The 14,296-nt window shown below is 38.6% G+C and overlaps 1 protein-coding gene across 1 annotated transcript in view; it reads left to right on the top strand.

Annotated features, from left to right (window-relative positions):
* Positions 1-307: 307 nt before the first annotated feature.
* The window catches only part of ADARB2 (adenosine deaminase RNA specific B2 (inactive)), a 308,555-nt gene continuing 294,566 nt past the window's right edge, over positions 308-14,296 (top strand). Inside the window, exon 1 of the mRNA XM_030445535.1 lies at positions 308-898. Within this exon, the coding sequence (XP_030301395.1) occupies positions 799-898 (100 nt within the window). The 5' untranslated portion in view covers positions 308-798. The remainder of the gene's footprint in view (positions 899-14,296) is intronic.

Genomic DNA, 14,296 nt, shown 5'->3' with positions numbered 1-14,296 from the left:
TTAAAAATAACTGGAGATTCAAGGGGAATCGCTACACTTATCCTCTTGCATAAGGTGTGTTGACAGAGGGATCCCTCAACAGTAACTCATATTGTTTCACTGGTAATAATAAACATAGCAATTAGTGAACTAGTTAATAAGTGGTTGGCTGGGAGGACAGCAGCAGCGTTTCTGTGTCTCTGGAAGCAAAGTGTTCCGTATCCACATGGTCTAGAGCAATAAAAAAAAAAAAAAAAAAAAAAAAAAAAAAAAAGCTTGAAATCCTGCCTGCAGCCTCCCTTCTTGCAAGCTGCCCCTCCGGCTTCTCACAGACGAGGCGGTAGGATGTTTTTATTCCCTCCGGAGCCATTCTCCCTCGCTTTCTACCGGGAGCCTGGCTCAGCCGGCAGCCCAGAGGGAGCGGAGTTTGGGGGCGAGGGCTGGCGGAGCTGATGTCAGAACAGGGCGGCTGGAGCGATTGGGCTGCGGGAGACTTTGCAGCAGCAAATCCGCCCTCTCCCCCACGCCCCCAACCCCCCCACGCCCCTTCACCATTGGCTTCAAAGCGGCCGGTGCCCAGCAACTCGCAGAGGTGCAAAAAAGTGGTGGCGGGGCCGGTGGAGCCTTCGCTGCCGTCCCCAGGACATCGCCCCGGCCGGACCCGGCACGTCGGGGCGGAGGCGCGATCCTCGCTGGGCAGCGCCGAGCAGCTCGCCCGCCCTCCCTCCCCACCGCCCTATAAAAGCCGCCTCCAGAAAGAGGAGAAACTCCGCGGGAGGAAAACATCTCGACGCGGTGCTGTTTAGCTGAAGTACAGGCATGACATCTGTCCTGGGCAGCAGCAGGGCGTCGGGAGGGCCGAGCGGGCAGCTGAAATGCAAGTCCAAGAGGAGGAGGAGGAGGAGATCAAAGAGGAAAGGTAAGGGATTTTTTTCTCTTACTCTCTTTCTGCTTGTCTCCCGCACACACTCCCCGGCAGACACATCGGCTGCTTCGGTTTTTATTATCCGTGCATGGCTCACGCCGGCGCCGGCCCTTGCCGCTATCCCGACGGTCGGGGCGGGCGGTGCCTTTCCCGCCGCGCCGAGCCGCCGCCAGCGGGGTCCGTCCTGGGAGGAGAGGGTCCGCCGCTCACCTCGCAGAGAGGTACTGTTTCCTCTCCTCCCCTCTTTGTTTTGGGCTGAGGTTTCGGTGCCGGCGGGCGGGGGCTTGGCGGGCCCTGTCCGAGGTAGCGCGGTGCGGCGGAGCTATCCCAGGGGCTACGGCGGCCCCGGCGGTGCCTCCGCCACACTTCGGCACCAGCCTCCGCAGCCTCAGACCTAGGTGCCTCCCATCTCCCGGTGCCCCGGTGCCCGCCGGTGCTGGGGCAGGACGTGCCCTGCGGAGGGCAGAGCGCGGCACGGAGCCTCCCGGGGCACCGCGCAGCTCCCGGCCGGAGGGTTGCACCCCCCAAAAACTACCTTTTTTTTTTTTTTTCCTCTCCTGTTTTTTAGATAAAAGTCCACGGAGTTTTACTATTTTGGTGGTGTTCCCCAGGCAAACCTCTGTTAGGAAAGCGCTAATTGCTGTAAGCATGAAAAGTGAAGCGACTGGATGTCATTGAGAACAGGGAATATGCCCTAGATAAAAGCTTTTCACAAGGCTGTCCTGTTTTCCCCTATAGAGGGGATGACATACTGCCTCCTGATTTTTGATGCTGTGCCTGGAAAAGCCGAAGTTAACAGGCTGAGAACACTTTAAAGTAACATGAACTGATACGAGAAGCAGCGTGCCAGAGTTGCCCAGCTGCAACGCATATGATTGCAGAGTTGCTAACTCCAGGTGTTCATCTAAGCAGTAAATATCATCTCACCTGTAATTGTCATCATTATGTGGAGCTAAAACAAGTTTTAGGTAGCTAGCTCATCAACTCAGGCTGATGCTCTGGATATGCTGTTTCTTCTGATTCTAGAAAACTCAATTTGCCAAGTGTCTTTTAGTTATATGTTAAAGCCAGTAAGCTCAGAATTGGGTAACTTTCTTTTAGGAAGGCATCATAGTAGGTTTTTTGGAACTGCTAAGTACTGGTCAAATACTGAATGCTAGTCTGTATAATTTGGTTGTCACTATTTTAACTCCGAATTCTGATAGTCAAAATCATAGTAGCAAATAGTGACCTGTCCACAAGTAGAAACAACAGATGTGCAGATATGTCAGGACTTCGAGTAGCTGTGTAACCTTGAGTTGATACTCTGGATCTTTAGCATGCTCTAACACCTGGTGACAAAGCCTGTCTTTTACTCTCCATTACAGCATAAATTTTAAAATATTAAGCAAAGGGACAGCTCTTGTACTCTGTCTCTTTAAATCTGCTTGTACTTTAAATGTACTCTGCAGGCTTATTTATGCTGTATTTGTTCTAGCAACTAGAACTACTTTTCTAGGGAATTACAAACTTAGCCAAGCCTCAGCCTCCCTGTACTTGTCGAGGAGAAAAAGTAATCCATTAATCTGTGCAGTGCAGAAAAAGTGTAAATTCTAAGTGTTAATTTTCTTTCTAAGAAGCAGACAAAAAGTGAAAGTCTTTCAGTAAGACTTTTTTGATGCTTCCTTTGTTGCTCTGTGTTTTACCAAAATAAGGCGGAAGTTGAATGTCTTAAAAAAAATACAAAAACTTGCTAGACATTATCTTGATAGATGACAGCGATTTGCAGAATACACAGCTGGAGGTTGATGGCATTCTAGAATGTGCTTGACTGACCAATATCAGTAATGTGCACTTGAAGAGTTAATCTTTTTTTCAACTATTCCTCAAAATGTGCTAATATAACATTTTTCCAAATAACATAGTTGATTAGTTCATAGTATAGGGAGGAATGCTTCTGTTCATATTATTTTGATTTTCTTTTCTATGTAATCACAGTATATGTTAATAAAAATACATATTCCTGTAAATCTGTGGTGGGAAAAAAATGCCTGTAATTTAAGGCATGCCCAGTAAAAAACCTGTTGGATTATATACTCCTATGCTAGTTTATTTACTGGTGCTGTATTTCTGTGTCTTTTTTGACAGTATTTAATGCAAAAGTGTTGTTTAACAAACTGACTATCCTGGAAACTAGTCAAGAAAATGTTTATTAGGCTCATAAATTACTGTGTTTTATAGGAACTAATATGGGCTCCATTATTTTGCAATTTTTATCTATGTAAGAAATTCTGAAAAATATTTGTAGAGTTACACTGAAGACACTTGCCTTAAACTATTCTCCAGCATGTATTTTGTTTATAGACGGAATACTTTTAGTAGAAGCTTTAAACTGTGTACACATACACATCCAGAGATACCTAAGGACACATGTAAATAAAGAAATTCACTCTAATCCTAAATGTACATGGAGTGTTAATCAGAATAAGGAAATGAGATTGTCTATCATACCCCCGCTCCTTAAGGAGATGGACACAAAATATTATTTAGACAAATTATTTTACACATGTTATGTATTAACTGAGCTTAAAACCAGGTTGAGACATCCCCTGATAGAATACCTAAGAATGTGTAGCAGTACAAGCAAATATTATTCTTTATTTAATAGAGCTGTTTTTCTCCTTCTGATTTACTTTCCATGTTTCAGTCATCTCTTTGTCCTATTTAGTGTGAATTAAATTGGTTTGTCTGGGTATAGAACTGTGCTTCATTTCTTTTATACCTGAGTACTCTGTTCCAGGGGAAGAAGTACTCTGTTTCTTCCTAGGGGAAGAAAGCAAGTTCAAGCAAGAAAAGCAAACAACATTCTCTGAATAGCTAATTTTCCTGTGCATTTAGGCTAAAAAAAAAAAAATAAATTAAAAACACATGTTACAATAGACGCACAGAAAGAGAATGCCCATATATGCAGATTGTCCTACACTGAAAGTGTAGGACTTTGAGTGTGATTCCACTATACAATAACATCATCCAATAATTATTTTGCATGCATCTTATTTTTATGTGTATGAAAACCAGCAGCTCTTTCAGTATGAAGATGCTTCCTTGAAGACTTTACATTAACTGTCCAAGCAGCGAATATCACATTGCAAGTGTGTATTTGCACAGTGATTTAATTTAATTTTACACTACATACAGGAAGTGTGTTAAAAAGGTAAAATGTGGCTGTTCATAGCTCTCTGTCAAATTAGTATAGGTAGGAATATTTTTATTATCTTTTTGAAAATATGTACATTAACTCCCAGTGGGAAGTAAATATCTTAATTTCACAAAAGCCTAATGAAAAATAAATACAGGTGCTTGCCATATTACCTGCATACTAATTTTGTGTAAAAGCGGTCATAGGTATTTCATATTTCTTTCTCCGTTTGCTTTTTTCTTTTTTTTTTTTATTTAATCTGTGTGTAAAAAGGACCAGAGGTCTTAAGTATTTACAGAAATACAGTTTAAATTTTTAGGGCTTTATGGGAAGTTGTTGGATTTGTGCATTCTTACTACATTTTCTCCAGGCAAGGCTCTGTATATAGCAGAGTACTGGCAGAATTCAGCACAGCGGCCTCAGTGTGGTCTGTGCAGATTTCATAGCTTGTGAAAAGCAGCCTTGTTTTCTGAGATAAATGATTACAAGCAGACCGGTCAAATGCAGAGTCGCCGTTTACTGATAGTACTAAAAAGACCACACTCCAGCAGGCTCCGGCTACTTCTTAGAAATCAACATATAGTAAGCATGAAATGGGTGACTGGACATATGCCCCTTCTGAGTTATTTTTCAGTGTAAAGCAGCAAATAACCCTCCTTATTTGTAATTCCATTTTATAGTGCTACCGATTAAAGTTAATTACTGGAAACAAGAGGGAATCGGGTGTGCCCGATGTGGTAGAAAGCCATGGCCGAGGTGGCTGCTGATACAATGGGACATCAAATAAAAGTTGACAGAATAAACTAAATAAGGGCAGGAAGTGGGTGAGGAAGGCAAAATGATTGTGAAATGAAATTCCATGAAAAATTAATGAAATAGAAAGATTGTGCTGAGGACGGAGGGAGGAAACCAGCTTGGTTCTTCATCATCCTGCAATGCCAAAGTAATAAATGAGCGTGTTTCATCTTGGCGAGGTTCAGGGACACAACTCCTTCCCCACAACAGAATTGCGTCGTGCTTCAAGATGTGTTCCGCTTATCTCGTCCCCTGACAGCTCGAGAGGAAGGGACTGGATTTGGTGATAAAATTAAATTGATTAAACCTTTATCCGTCATCTAATTTGGTACCTTTCTTTTTTCTTTTCTTTTTTACTATTACCTCAAATTTCTAGTGATCCGTGTAATGACAGCAATTTGAGATAGCATCAAGGACATTAGCTACGATGACTGAACTTGAATTTAGAATAAAAATATGGGATTCATGAGTCCATATCTAAATAGCAGATGATTAGGTTATAGCAGAGGTATATCTTCCTAGCAACAGCATGTAAGTGTGAGGGCAATAAAATGGTGCATTTTGCTCTGAGAGAGAACACAATATTTCAACTTTAATGTATTAATTATGGAAATAGAAAAAGCACTAATATAAATATTGACCGTATCTATCATGAGCAATTACATATACAGCTGTTTTTACTTTTTTGAGCTCAGAAATTAAGTCATATTTTGATTGCTTCAGTGGACATGCAAAGGCATATGAAGCTATTGTCAAAGTAGTACACTGTTGGAAATTACTTCATATTGCTTAAAATTTTGTAGCTTCTTCTTGGTAACTTGGGATGGAAATTCTGCCATGAGGTGAGAGCTTTGCTTACAAATTCCACTTTAGGTGATATTCCTGGATTTTTTAAAAAGAACCTGTTAAAAAAAGCCCTTTCTGAAGTGATACCTTACAAATGAAAAACACTGCTAAAAATTAAAGGTCAGGTGAAATTGCCTTGTGAAATATCAAAGTTACTGACAGTCTGTGCAAACTGTTTTCTGAGGTTCTTTTAATGCCCCTTAGGTTAGCAAGTTGCATTTAAAAAGCAAATATCAGAATATCTGCCTGATCGCCTGTTACTGTGCTACTTTTGAATTACTGTTAGTCAACACTGTGTTGGTTTTGCAAGGAGTAATGAACCTGAATTGATCCCTTGTTCCCTGCTAACTATCTCTACAATCTTTCAGCCGGTTTACCATTTTTCCCATGTAAGCTATTAGTTATCCAGACACACACAAAAAAGCTGATATGCATTAGTAGATGGATCACTCTCAAGGCATCTGTGAAGAACTTGATGGTTTTTATTCATAAAACATTTCGTTTTGCCTTAAAAGTATGTAAATACCAATAGTAAAATGATGTGCTTACCTTCCTGCTCTAGCTGACCTTTGTTCCCTGATGCATGAATCTGAAAGGAAGCAGCCAAGCCAGAGGAGTTTTAACAATGTATCGTGATTAAAAGGACTGCTTTGTTAACTGGGGGAGGCAGCTTGTCAAGCCACGCTAATAGGCAACCCTCTGCAAGTCATAAAATAACCATATTTAATGCTTTAACAGAAAGCATTAAATGGTCGGCGTTAATGTCATTCACTCAGTCTAGAATTTCTTACCTCTTACAATGAGTTTGAAATAGGAAGACTTATTTTTAGCCCCTGAATTAACAATACGTGCTCTGGTCTATGGGCTGGACATCACCATGCACAGTTTGATAAAAATCTCTGCTAAGTAAGGCATGATGACAGGACAAGCACAGAGCAGGGCAGGCTGTGTGAAGAGCAGGATGGCCAATATTGAAGATATTATGGTGTCATTAATGAATAAAAGGTATATTCTCACTGCATATATTCTGTTTCATTCTGTCTGTTTTAACTCCCAGATGTGTACTAGAAAGAGTGAGGATTCAGATATATGTGGCAAAAGGGGTTAGAGAAGTGTAAAATTTCATTAAAAGAACATTGATAAGATTTATATTGTTTACTTTGGAGATAAATACAAGAAATAATACAGTCAAATTATAGTAAAGAAGGAAATATTCTAAAGTAAACAGGATAGTCTAATTTATTCCCGAGTTTTTTATTTATAAAGACAAAGGTGTTTAAGAAAAAAAGAATTTCAGCATGTTTAATAGGAGTGGAAAGATTTTCTGATGAGACAGTATTGTAGCTGGTCTGGGGATTCCATTTATTCAAGGTATGGAAAAATAAAACTTACATATTTTTAGGGAGTTGAGGTATTTGATTAGCTCAGCTGAGACTAATACTGAAAAGTTTGCTGCTCACTTTGGTGAATGTAGGCTTTGACTTTAGCTAGGATACATTAAGAAGGATTTGTATTTTGTAATATGAGATATGAATGCTCTTTTCCAGGAAATTATCTGACTCCTGGTTTACTTGGATGATGAGGAAAGGTGATGTGTAGATGGTTTCATCGCTCCTGACCACAGTGAGGCTTTTTTCCCTCTCCTGTTTGCACAGCTGGAGCTGGAGCACAGCGGTTCAGGAGGTGCCCTTCTGCTCGGAGTCGGGGCGGTGGCAGTGCTTATCCACCCACCTCTGTGCCTCCAAAAGCCAGGAGCACAGCTATGAGGAAGGCAGACACATCTCCTTGGAATATTAAGTCACCTTCCTCTCTGTTCCCACTCAGCACCCTGCTTGATGTATGTAAAAAGGAGACCAAAATCAGGATTTGTTCCCAATCTCTTGTTTTGATGGTGTAGGGAGGTGAGGAGGGTAACAGTAAGAATTAAAATTGTTTCTTATTCCCTTGGAAAAAGTAATAAAAGGTTTGGATAAAAGAGGGGATGTAAATGAATTTTACAAGTACATGATGATTTGTTAAACAGAAAAAAAACACGGTTACTGTCGTGACTGCTAGGGCATCATCATCAGATTAATTCTGTGTGGTAGGGGATTACCCCTGCAAACCATAGTCTGCCTGTGTGACAGTGTTTCTGCTGACTTAAGACTTGGTTCCAATGCTGTGCCAAGTATTGCACCTGATCTCAGAGTTGTTCCACTTGTGAGTGCTGTTCCTGAAGCCTGCAGCAAATGCTGGTGGCATTTTATGTGCTATTTGGGACTAAGGAATGAGCAATAAGTAGATCTCAGCAAAATAAAACTTCATGCTAAAGTGTGATATCTTTTCCCTCATTTTTACATAATTGTTGTTTCTTATAAGAGAAGTGGTGCTCAAAATTATTAACAGGGTCACCTTTCTCTAACTGCTAATGAAACACCAGCACAAAAAGTCAAAGCTGCTGGGAAGTGTGGGAAGAAATAAGTAGGATTTGACAGATATTTTATCTCCATCTCCCTCGAAAAAGATTTACACACAACTAATTCTATGCAACTGCCTGCTTCTTATCACTTCTCAGAGACTGTGAAATGGCTGCTTATTCCATAAATAGTGGGGTTTAACAAATATGATATGATGGCTATCAAGCTAACTAATGAAGTATTTATCGTTGCATAACACCTGATGCTGTTGCCACTACTCACAGTAAAACAAATCAAAACTTCTCAGCATGAGTCAGGGTGGCAGAACTGTGCTGCTCTATGCATGTGGGTCTGTGTCTTGTATGTCTGTACATTGTAGATGTACATATTTATACAGTTTTGTATGAAACATACAGCTGTCTAGCAGTATGAGATGAATGACTGTAATAAACTTCCAAGTTTGATAAAGAGTCTTAAAGCTTGTAGAGTCTAAAACATGTTTACATGAGGGATTTTTATATAACAATGAAGTATTTTGTTTAGAGGTGTAAAAATAAGATAAATTTCTATCATTTGTGTGCTTATACACATCCAGACATACATGCTGTATGACTTTTTTATTTTAAAAAAATTATATAAAGATTCTCATAGGATTTGTGTATGATCTTCCTCTGTGTAATGTTGATAGTTTTACAGACAAATCACAAAGGCACAACTACACAAGGATTAGAACATTTTTGTAGAGTGAGTAATAAATAAACTTCTTATAAACATAATTTTTAGGGTATTTAAAGTATAGAATATTCTGTTTTTGTAGGTATGTTTTTTGAGAGGCTAAGTAATTCCAAATGGTCAAGACAAATGCTTACGTGAAAGCGTAATATGTCAGGAAACCTGAAACCTTTACCAGAGAAGGTGGATTTGGTTCTAAGTTTCTTTGTCTGCTGATATCTCTCGAACTGAATCTTACAGAAAAATTGACGTAACTGGGATCAGAAGCCAGCCCTGATCTTGTGTTCCTTTTTACATCCATGCCAGCAGTCTTGCCACAAACCAACAGGCAAAGTGCTTCTGCATTCTTGAACACTATTTAACTGAAATTAGCCTTCATTAGCTGATTTCCAGGTTGTAATTTCCCTCCCTTGTGCCACTCATGAATTGCTATTTATGTGTCTGTATGAATGGTGATTTTGGGAGGCAAGGGCCAGAGCCACAGTGGTCTGCGTTGCCTCCATTGTTGAACAGCACAGACAGCAATTAAATTGGAGCTCAGCTCTTGCTGCTCATAGATTTAAGAGTTTAAAAAACAAACAAAGAAACCAGCCAGTACAAAAAGGGAATGTTCCGTAATATCACTGGCAACTGCTGCAAAGATTATTGATCTATGTTTATAATTTATTTATGCTAAAGCATCTGATGTGTGTTTGTAAAATCAAGATGCTTGTCTCATTTTCAATTCATGTTTGTAATGATCAGTTTTTACAGCTGTATGATAGAGGTTTCCTTTACCTGGTATTGTGCCAACAAGAAATACCTTTTTTTGCCTTCAGCTAAATCCATGAGCACAAGTAATTTGATTTTTTTTTAAAAAAAGAAAAAAGTTTCACTATGTGAGTCCTTCAGATTTCATGAGCAGGAAGAAGATGGCATATCCAAGTATTCAAGCATAACTGTAGAATTTTAGTTCTACCAGGACAAGTCAAAAGCTAGTCTTTCTAGGTTAACTTGTACCTTGCCAATAATACTTCTAAAATGAAACTTTAGCTCTGCATTATTTTTGTTAAAAATAAAAACTAAAACTGCAGAATTTTGGAGTATTTGGAGTATAGCACAAATTGTGAACTATAAGGTTAAAATGGGAAGTAAGGTACTAAAAGTATCGGTTACCAGAAGATGGTTTTGAGGTGTCAAAAAACAAGTGAGTATCTTTAAAAAAGAACACTTGTTTTGATTAGACAGAAATTAAATAGTCTTTTGCAACTTATAAATGTGGCTTGTAATAGAAGGAATTTGACAGAACACTGCTTTATAGGTTTGTTATTCCAGATACATTTTTAAGCAGTTAAATGGAGAAAGAAACTATAGACAAAAAAGTTTTGGCAGGTTTTCCTGAAGGCTACCAGTGAATTCCTTATTATATGTATACATTGATGATGTAAGGCACATTGGGCTATTTTTCCCTGCCAGTGACTAAAATCATCCTTCTCTTCAAATAATTCCAACACATCCTAGCCAAAAGAACTCTTTTTGCCCAGAGTTAATAAAAATGCATCAGCATAATCATACTAAGTACGTTCCAAGTATTTTTGAACAGGTGTTATTAAATCTCACGGAGAGGCAACATTCCCCCGGTTTACAGAGGGAAACTGAGTCAGAGCAGTAAATAAATCTGTTACACAATTAATTAGCAAGAGGTAGGAATTCAGAGGTCTGTTGCTCATTTCCAGTAGCAAATGAGCCTGTTTCTAGTCCATACTTATTCTTTCTGTATATGTATCACATCTGTAGATGCACCACATCATGAGGGGTTATCATTATGTTGGACATGGCAGGTCCCTGGGAGTGCTGCTGATTTCAAGGCAGACAGTGTCCCATGCTGCACACCAGCAGCCAATGCTCACAGGCAAGAGTAGGTATAATCCCTGCCTGCAAGGCACCCTGCTACATGTGTTTGCAAAGCAGTTCTGCCTGGTGGCGTTTGGAAAAAGAGGGGATTTTATTTATTTATCTATTTTTTATGTAAACAAATGCATGGGGATCAAATTCTTCCTTGGTGTTAAATCACATTTGCTCTTTAGCTCCTGGAAGGCTTTTGATTTCTCCCAAAAAGGTTTGTTATACATGCTGAGGGCAAAGTTTCTATGTATCCAAGTTTACATTTAAAAGGCATCTCTTCCTTCAATATTAGTGCATACTGCCAACAAATTTGTAGAATGACTCTATTTTTGGCACACACTTTAATTTCTTCAGGTGCTGAGAGTTTTCTTGTGGAATCAGTTGAAACCACTACAGATATTTTTTATATTTTTAATGAGTATTTTCCTTTTAGATGAATCACTTAATTTCAGTAAGAATAAATTTTATCTAGATTTCATAAATTTTATTTCCATTAAAAATCTTAGTAGCAATACTTACATTGTGCCTTGTCTGTAGTTCATCAACTTAATATATGCATGTGCTTCTTGGGAGACCAGGAGACTATTCCACATTAGCTAAAACCACTGTAAATTGACTGTACTCTTTAACCATAAGATAATTCTTTGACTAAAACAATGCTAAGATGAAAACAAGAACCAAGTTCCAGTTTTCGAGTCTAGAAATGTAATTCAAAAAGTTAAAAGCAATTTTAAAAATCTATTCCCCATATGTTATTACTTTAATTTTGCCTCAGAAACCTCCAAGCCCTCATTAAGAGTCTGCAAAATGAAATGAAAGCAAGAAGCGACAAATTATTACACACTGTTTTGGGTCTTCTAGCACACTGTTTTAGCAGGAGTATGAAATAAAAACTATAAAAGTTGTCTCAATCTATTCTTAATGGTTAAAAAATACCCACAAAGGCTTCAAAAAGCTACTCTTAAAACATAGCAGATGTGACCCTGAAGATCCCTATTGTTTCCTTGACCAAAACACCCATCTCTTTCCTTCCCATCTTTTTGTTTTCATAATCCACTTACACGGCCTCACCTATTGAAGCAGCTGCTATTCATACAAATTATAAAAATAAAAGTATATAGGAGATTGGTGTCTAGGTTGCACCAATATATCATCAAAGGTTTTTGGGGTAACATATGGCCTTGGTTCAGAAAAATCACTTGTTCAGTCATTCGATTGCTGTTCAGAAAAACAGTAAATAATAAGTAACAGGATCTGCATACAAATATGCAGGTGCTTAATTAGCTTGTTTTTTGGGTTTGTTGTTTTTTTTGTGGAATCAGAAACTGGATAGGAAGTTACTATTCTTTTCCTTAAAAATTTATATGTATATATATATATATGTATGTATAATAACATGCTTACTTGCCAACATGTATTTCTTAGGGCTGATTCTGTCTTAGCACATCTAAGCTGATATTCCTGGTATGTTCTGAGCTGAATAGCTGCTTCTCCAACACTGGCATGTCAAGTTGGTTTCTGTGTTTTTAGACAGAAATGGGAGGCAGTAAAAAGTAAAGGTAAGGGGCTGAGGCTATAATTGTAATGGCCATTACAGCAAAAGCAATGAGTGCATCATATGGAGGCAGCTGGGTGAGTGGAGTGGTTTGTTAATCTTGGTTTCAAGTAATTTCTCTTGTGTTGATTTGTTCACACTATATTGCTGCAAATGCTGGTGCTGGGCACATACCTGGCTGCAGCTGCACTCATGTGTAGACCTCATACAGACAAGCTAATGAATTTCCAGCTATCACTTCCCTGTGCTCCAGCAGCTATCACTGAGTTTCCACGTTGTGGAAGAGATAAAGATGACTCACTGAAACCCACATGGAAAAAGAGACTTTTCAGTGTTCATCATCACAGTCTTTGCAGAGAGGTGAAGTACAGGTGGGCAGCGATGCTAAAGGCACAGTGAGATGTGATGCTCAGCACATCTGTGAACAAAAGTGTGGCTTCAGGACAACAGCCTCAGGGCTCCCTGATGGAATGTAGGAAGCTGGATTCCATCAGCCTTTTCTAGCAGACAGTTTGTCTCTACCAAATGTTGACAACATATTACATAAATTTCCCTGCAACAGCTTGTTTCAGAAACTTTCCTCAGTAATACAGATTAAGTTAGAATTTTGTTTTGACGGCTTTAATGCATATTCATTAGATAAAAGCCCAGACAATTACTGTGATAGTTTCGCTAGCAGGTGGAGTATGTTTTAGGATTTGATGGGCATGGGATTTGCTGGAATAATCTCAGAAAAATTTGGGGGATTACTTTTCTGAGTGGGGGGTTGTATGAAAAGTGAGAATGTAAGCAGATTTGAAGGTGATTTCATTATGTTTTTACATTGTTTTGCTTTTACCATTTTAAATTTGCATTAAGTTCATACTTTGAACAAATGGAGGTCTCTTAGGGGAAGCAATAAACCACACAAATAAATACTACCTAAATAATATATTTTAAAATTGTGTAAACAGTAAGCAGCAGTATTTCTAAAGGGATATCATTTTATTGTGTTCATTTTCCAAAACAGAAAAAAAAAATTAGAAAAAGTATTTTTTTATCTTCACTTTTATAATGTTCTCTGTCATCCATTATGGACATTAAGGTTATATTTATATATATATATATTTATTTTTTTAAATAGGTAATGTCAGAGACAATGTGCATGCATCAACATTTCTTGTTGTAAATTTTCGAACAAGAGCTCAATTCCCCTTTTGTTTCCACTAGACAAGAAAGATTGAGAGCAGAATCAAGACCTAAAAGAACGGGAGCCCAATACTGTGCTGTTACATGGGAATCTTTGAGGAGCACCAGGCCCTACCACTCATGGGACCATCATCATCCTCACATGGGTGGTCATGTTGTCTTCAGTGCAAATTGACCTCAGTGGTAAATTGTAAAGGTTTTAGGGTCATTTGAACTGGGGCTATCAGTACTGGAACAATGCCAAACTAGAGTTTCAAAAAGACAACAACTTAAAATTGCACACTCAGGAAAGCACTTCATTGCATCAGCACATCACAGCATCAGAATTGAAGAGTAAAGTAGGTTTAAAAATACACTTGCATAGCACAGAAGTTATCAGTTGAGACACCCTATCTGTTGAATGCTTTGTAAGTATCAGTAACATTTCAGTATCTGACTTAAACAGAAATCATCATGTAAAAATGCTAATAATTTCTCTACACGGTTTTGTTACTAATGGAACTTCAGAGCTATGAATGCATATGTTTATGTTAAATTTCTATTTATATACTTAAACACAGACACTCTAGTACTATGCATATTAATGTACAAAAATGTGCTTCAGCAACCTGTAAAGTAACGTACATGCATATTTATATAAAGGCCTGAAACCAATGGAGGTTTTTTCCTAGGCTTAATGAGAAGCTTGGATCAAACCCTGATTTTTTTTTTCACTAAACATTCTACCAAATTTCTAGGAATTTATTTGGTTCACAGCATTTTGTTGTTGCAATCAGTATTTAATACTTAAACACAATTTTTTTATGAGCTACATCATT

This window comes from Calypte anna, chromosome 2 (assembly GCF_003957555.1).
Source record: "Calypte anna isolate BGI_N300 chromosome 2, bCalAnn1_v1.p, whole genome shotgun sequence".
NCBI lineage: Eukaryota > Metazoa > Chordata > Aves > Apodiformes > Trochilidae > Calypte > Calypte anna.
Note: the sequence above shows the minus strand (reverse complement) of the source record. Positions and strands in the feature narration are given on the sequence as shown.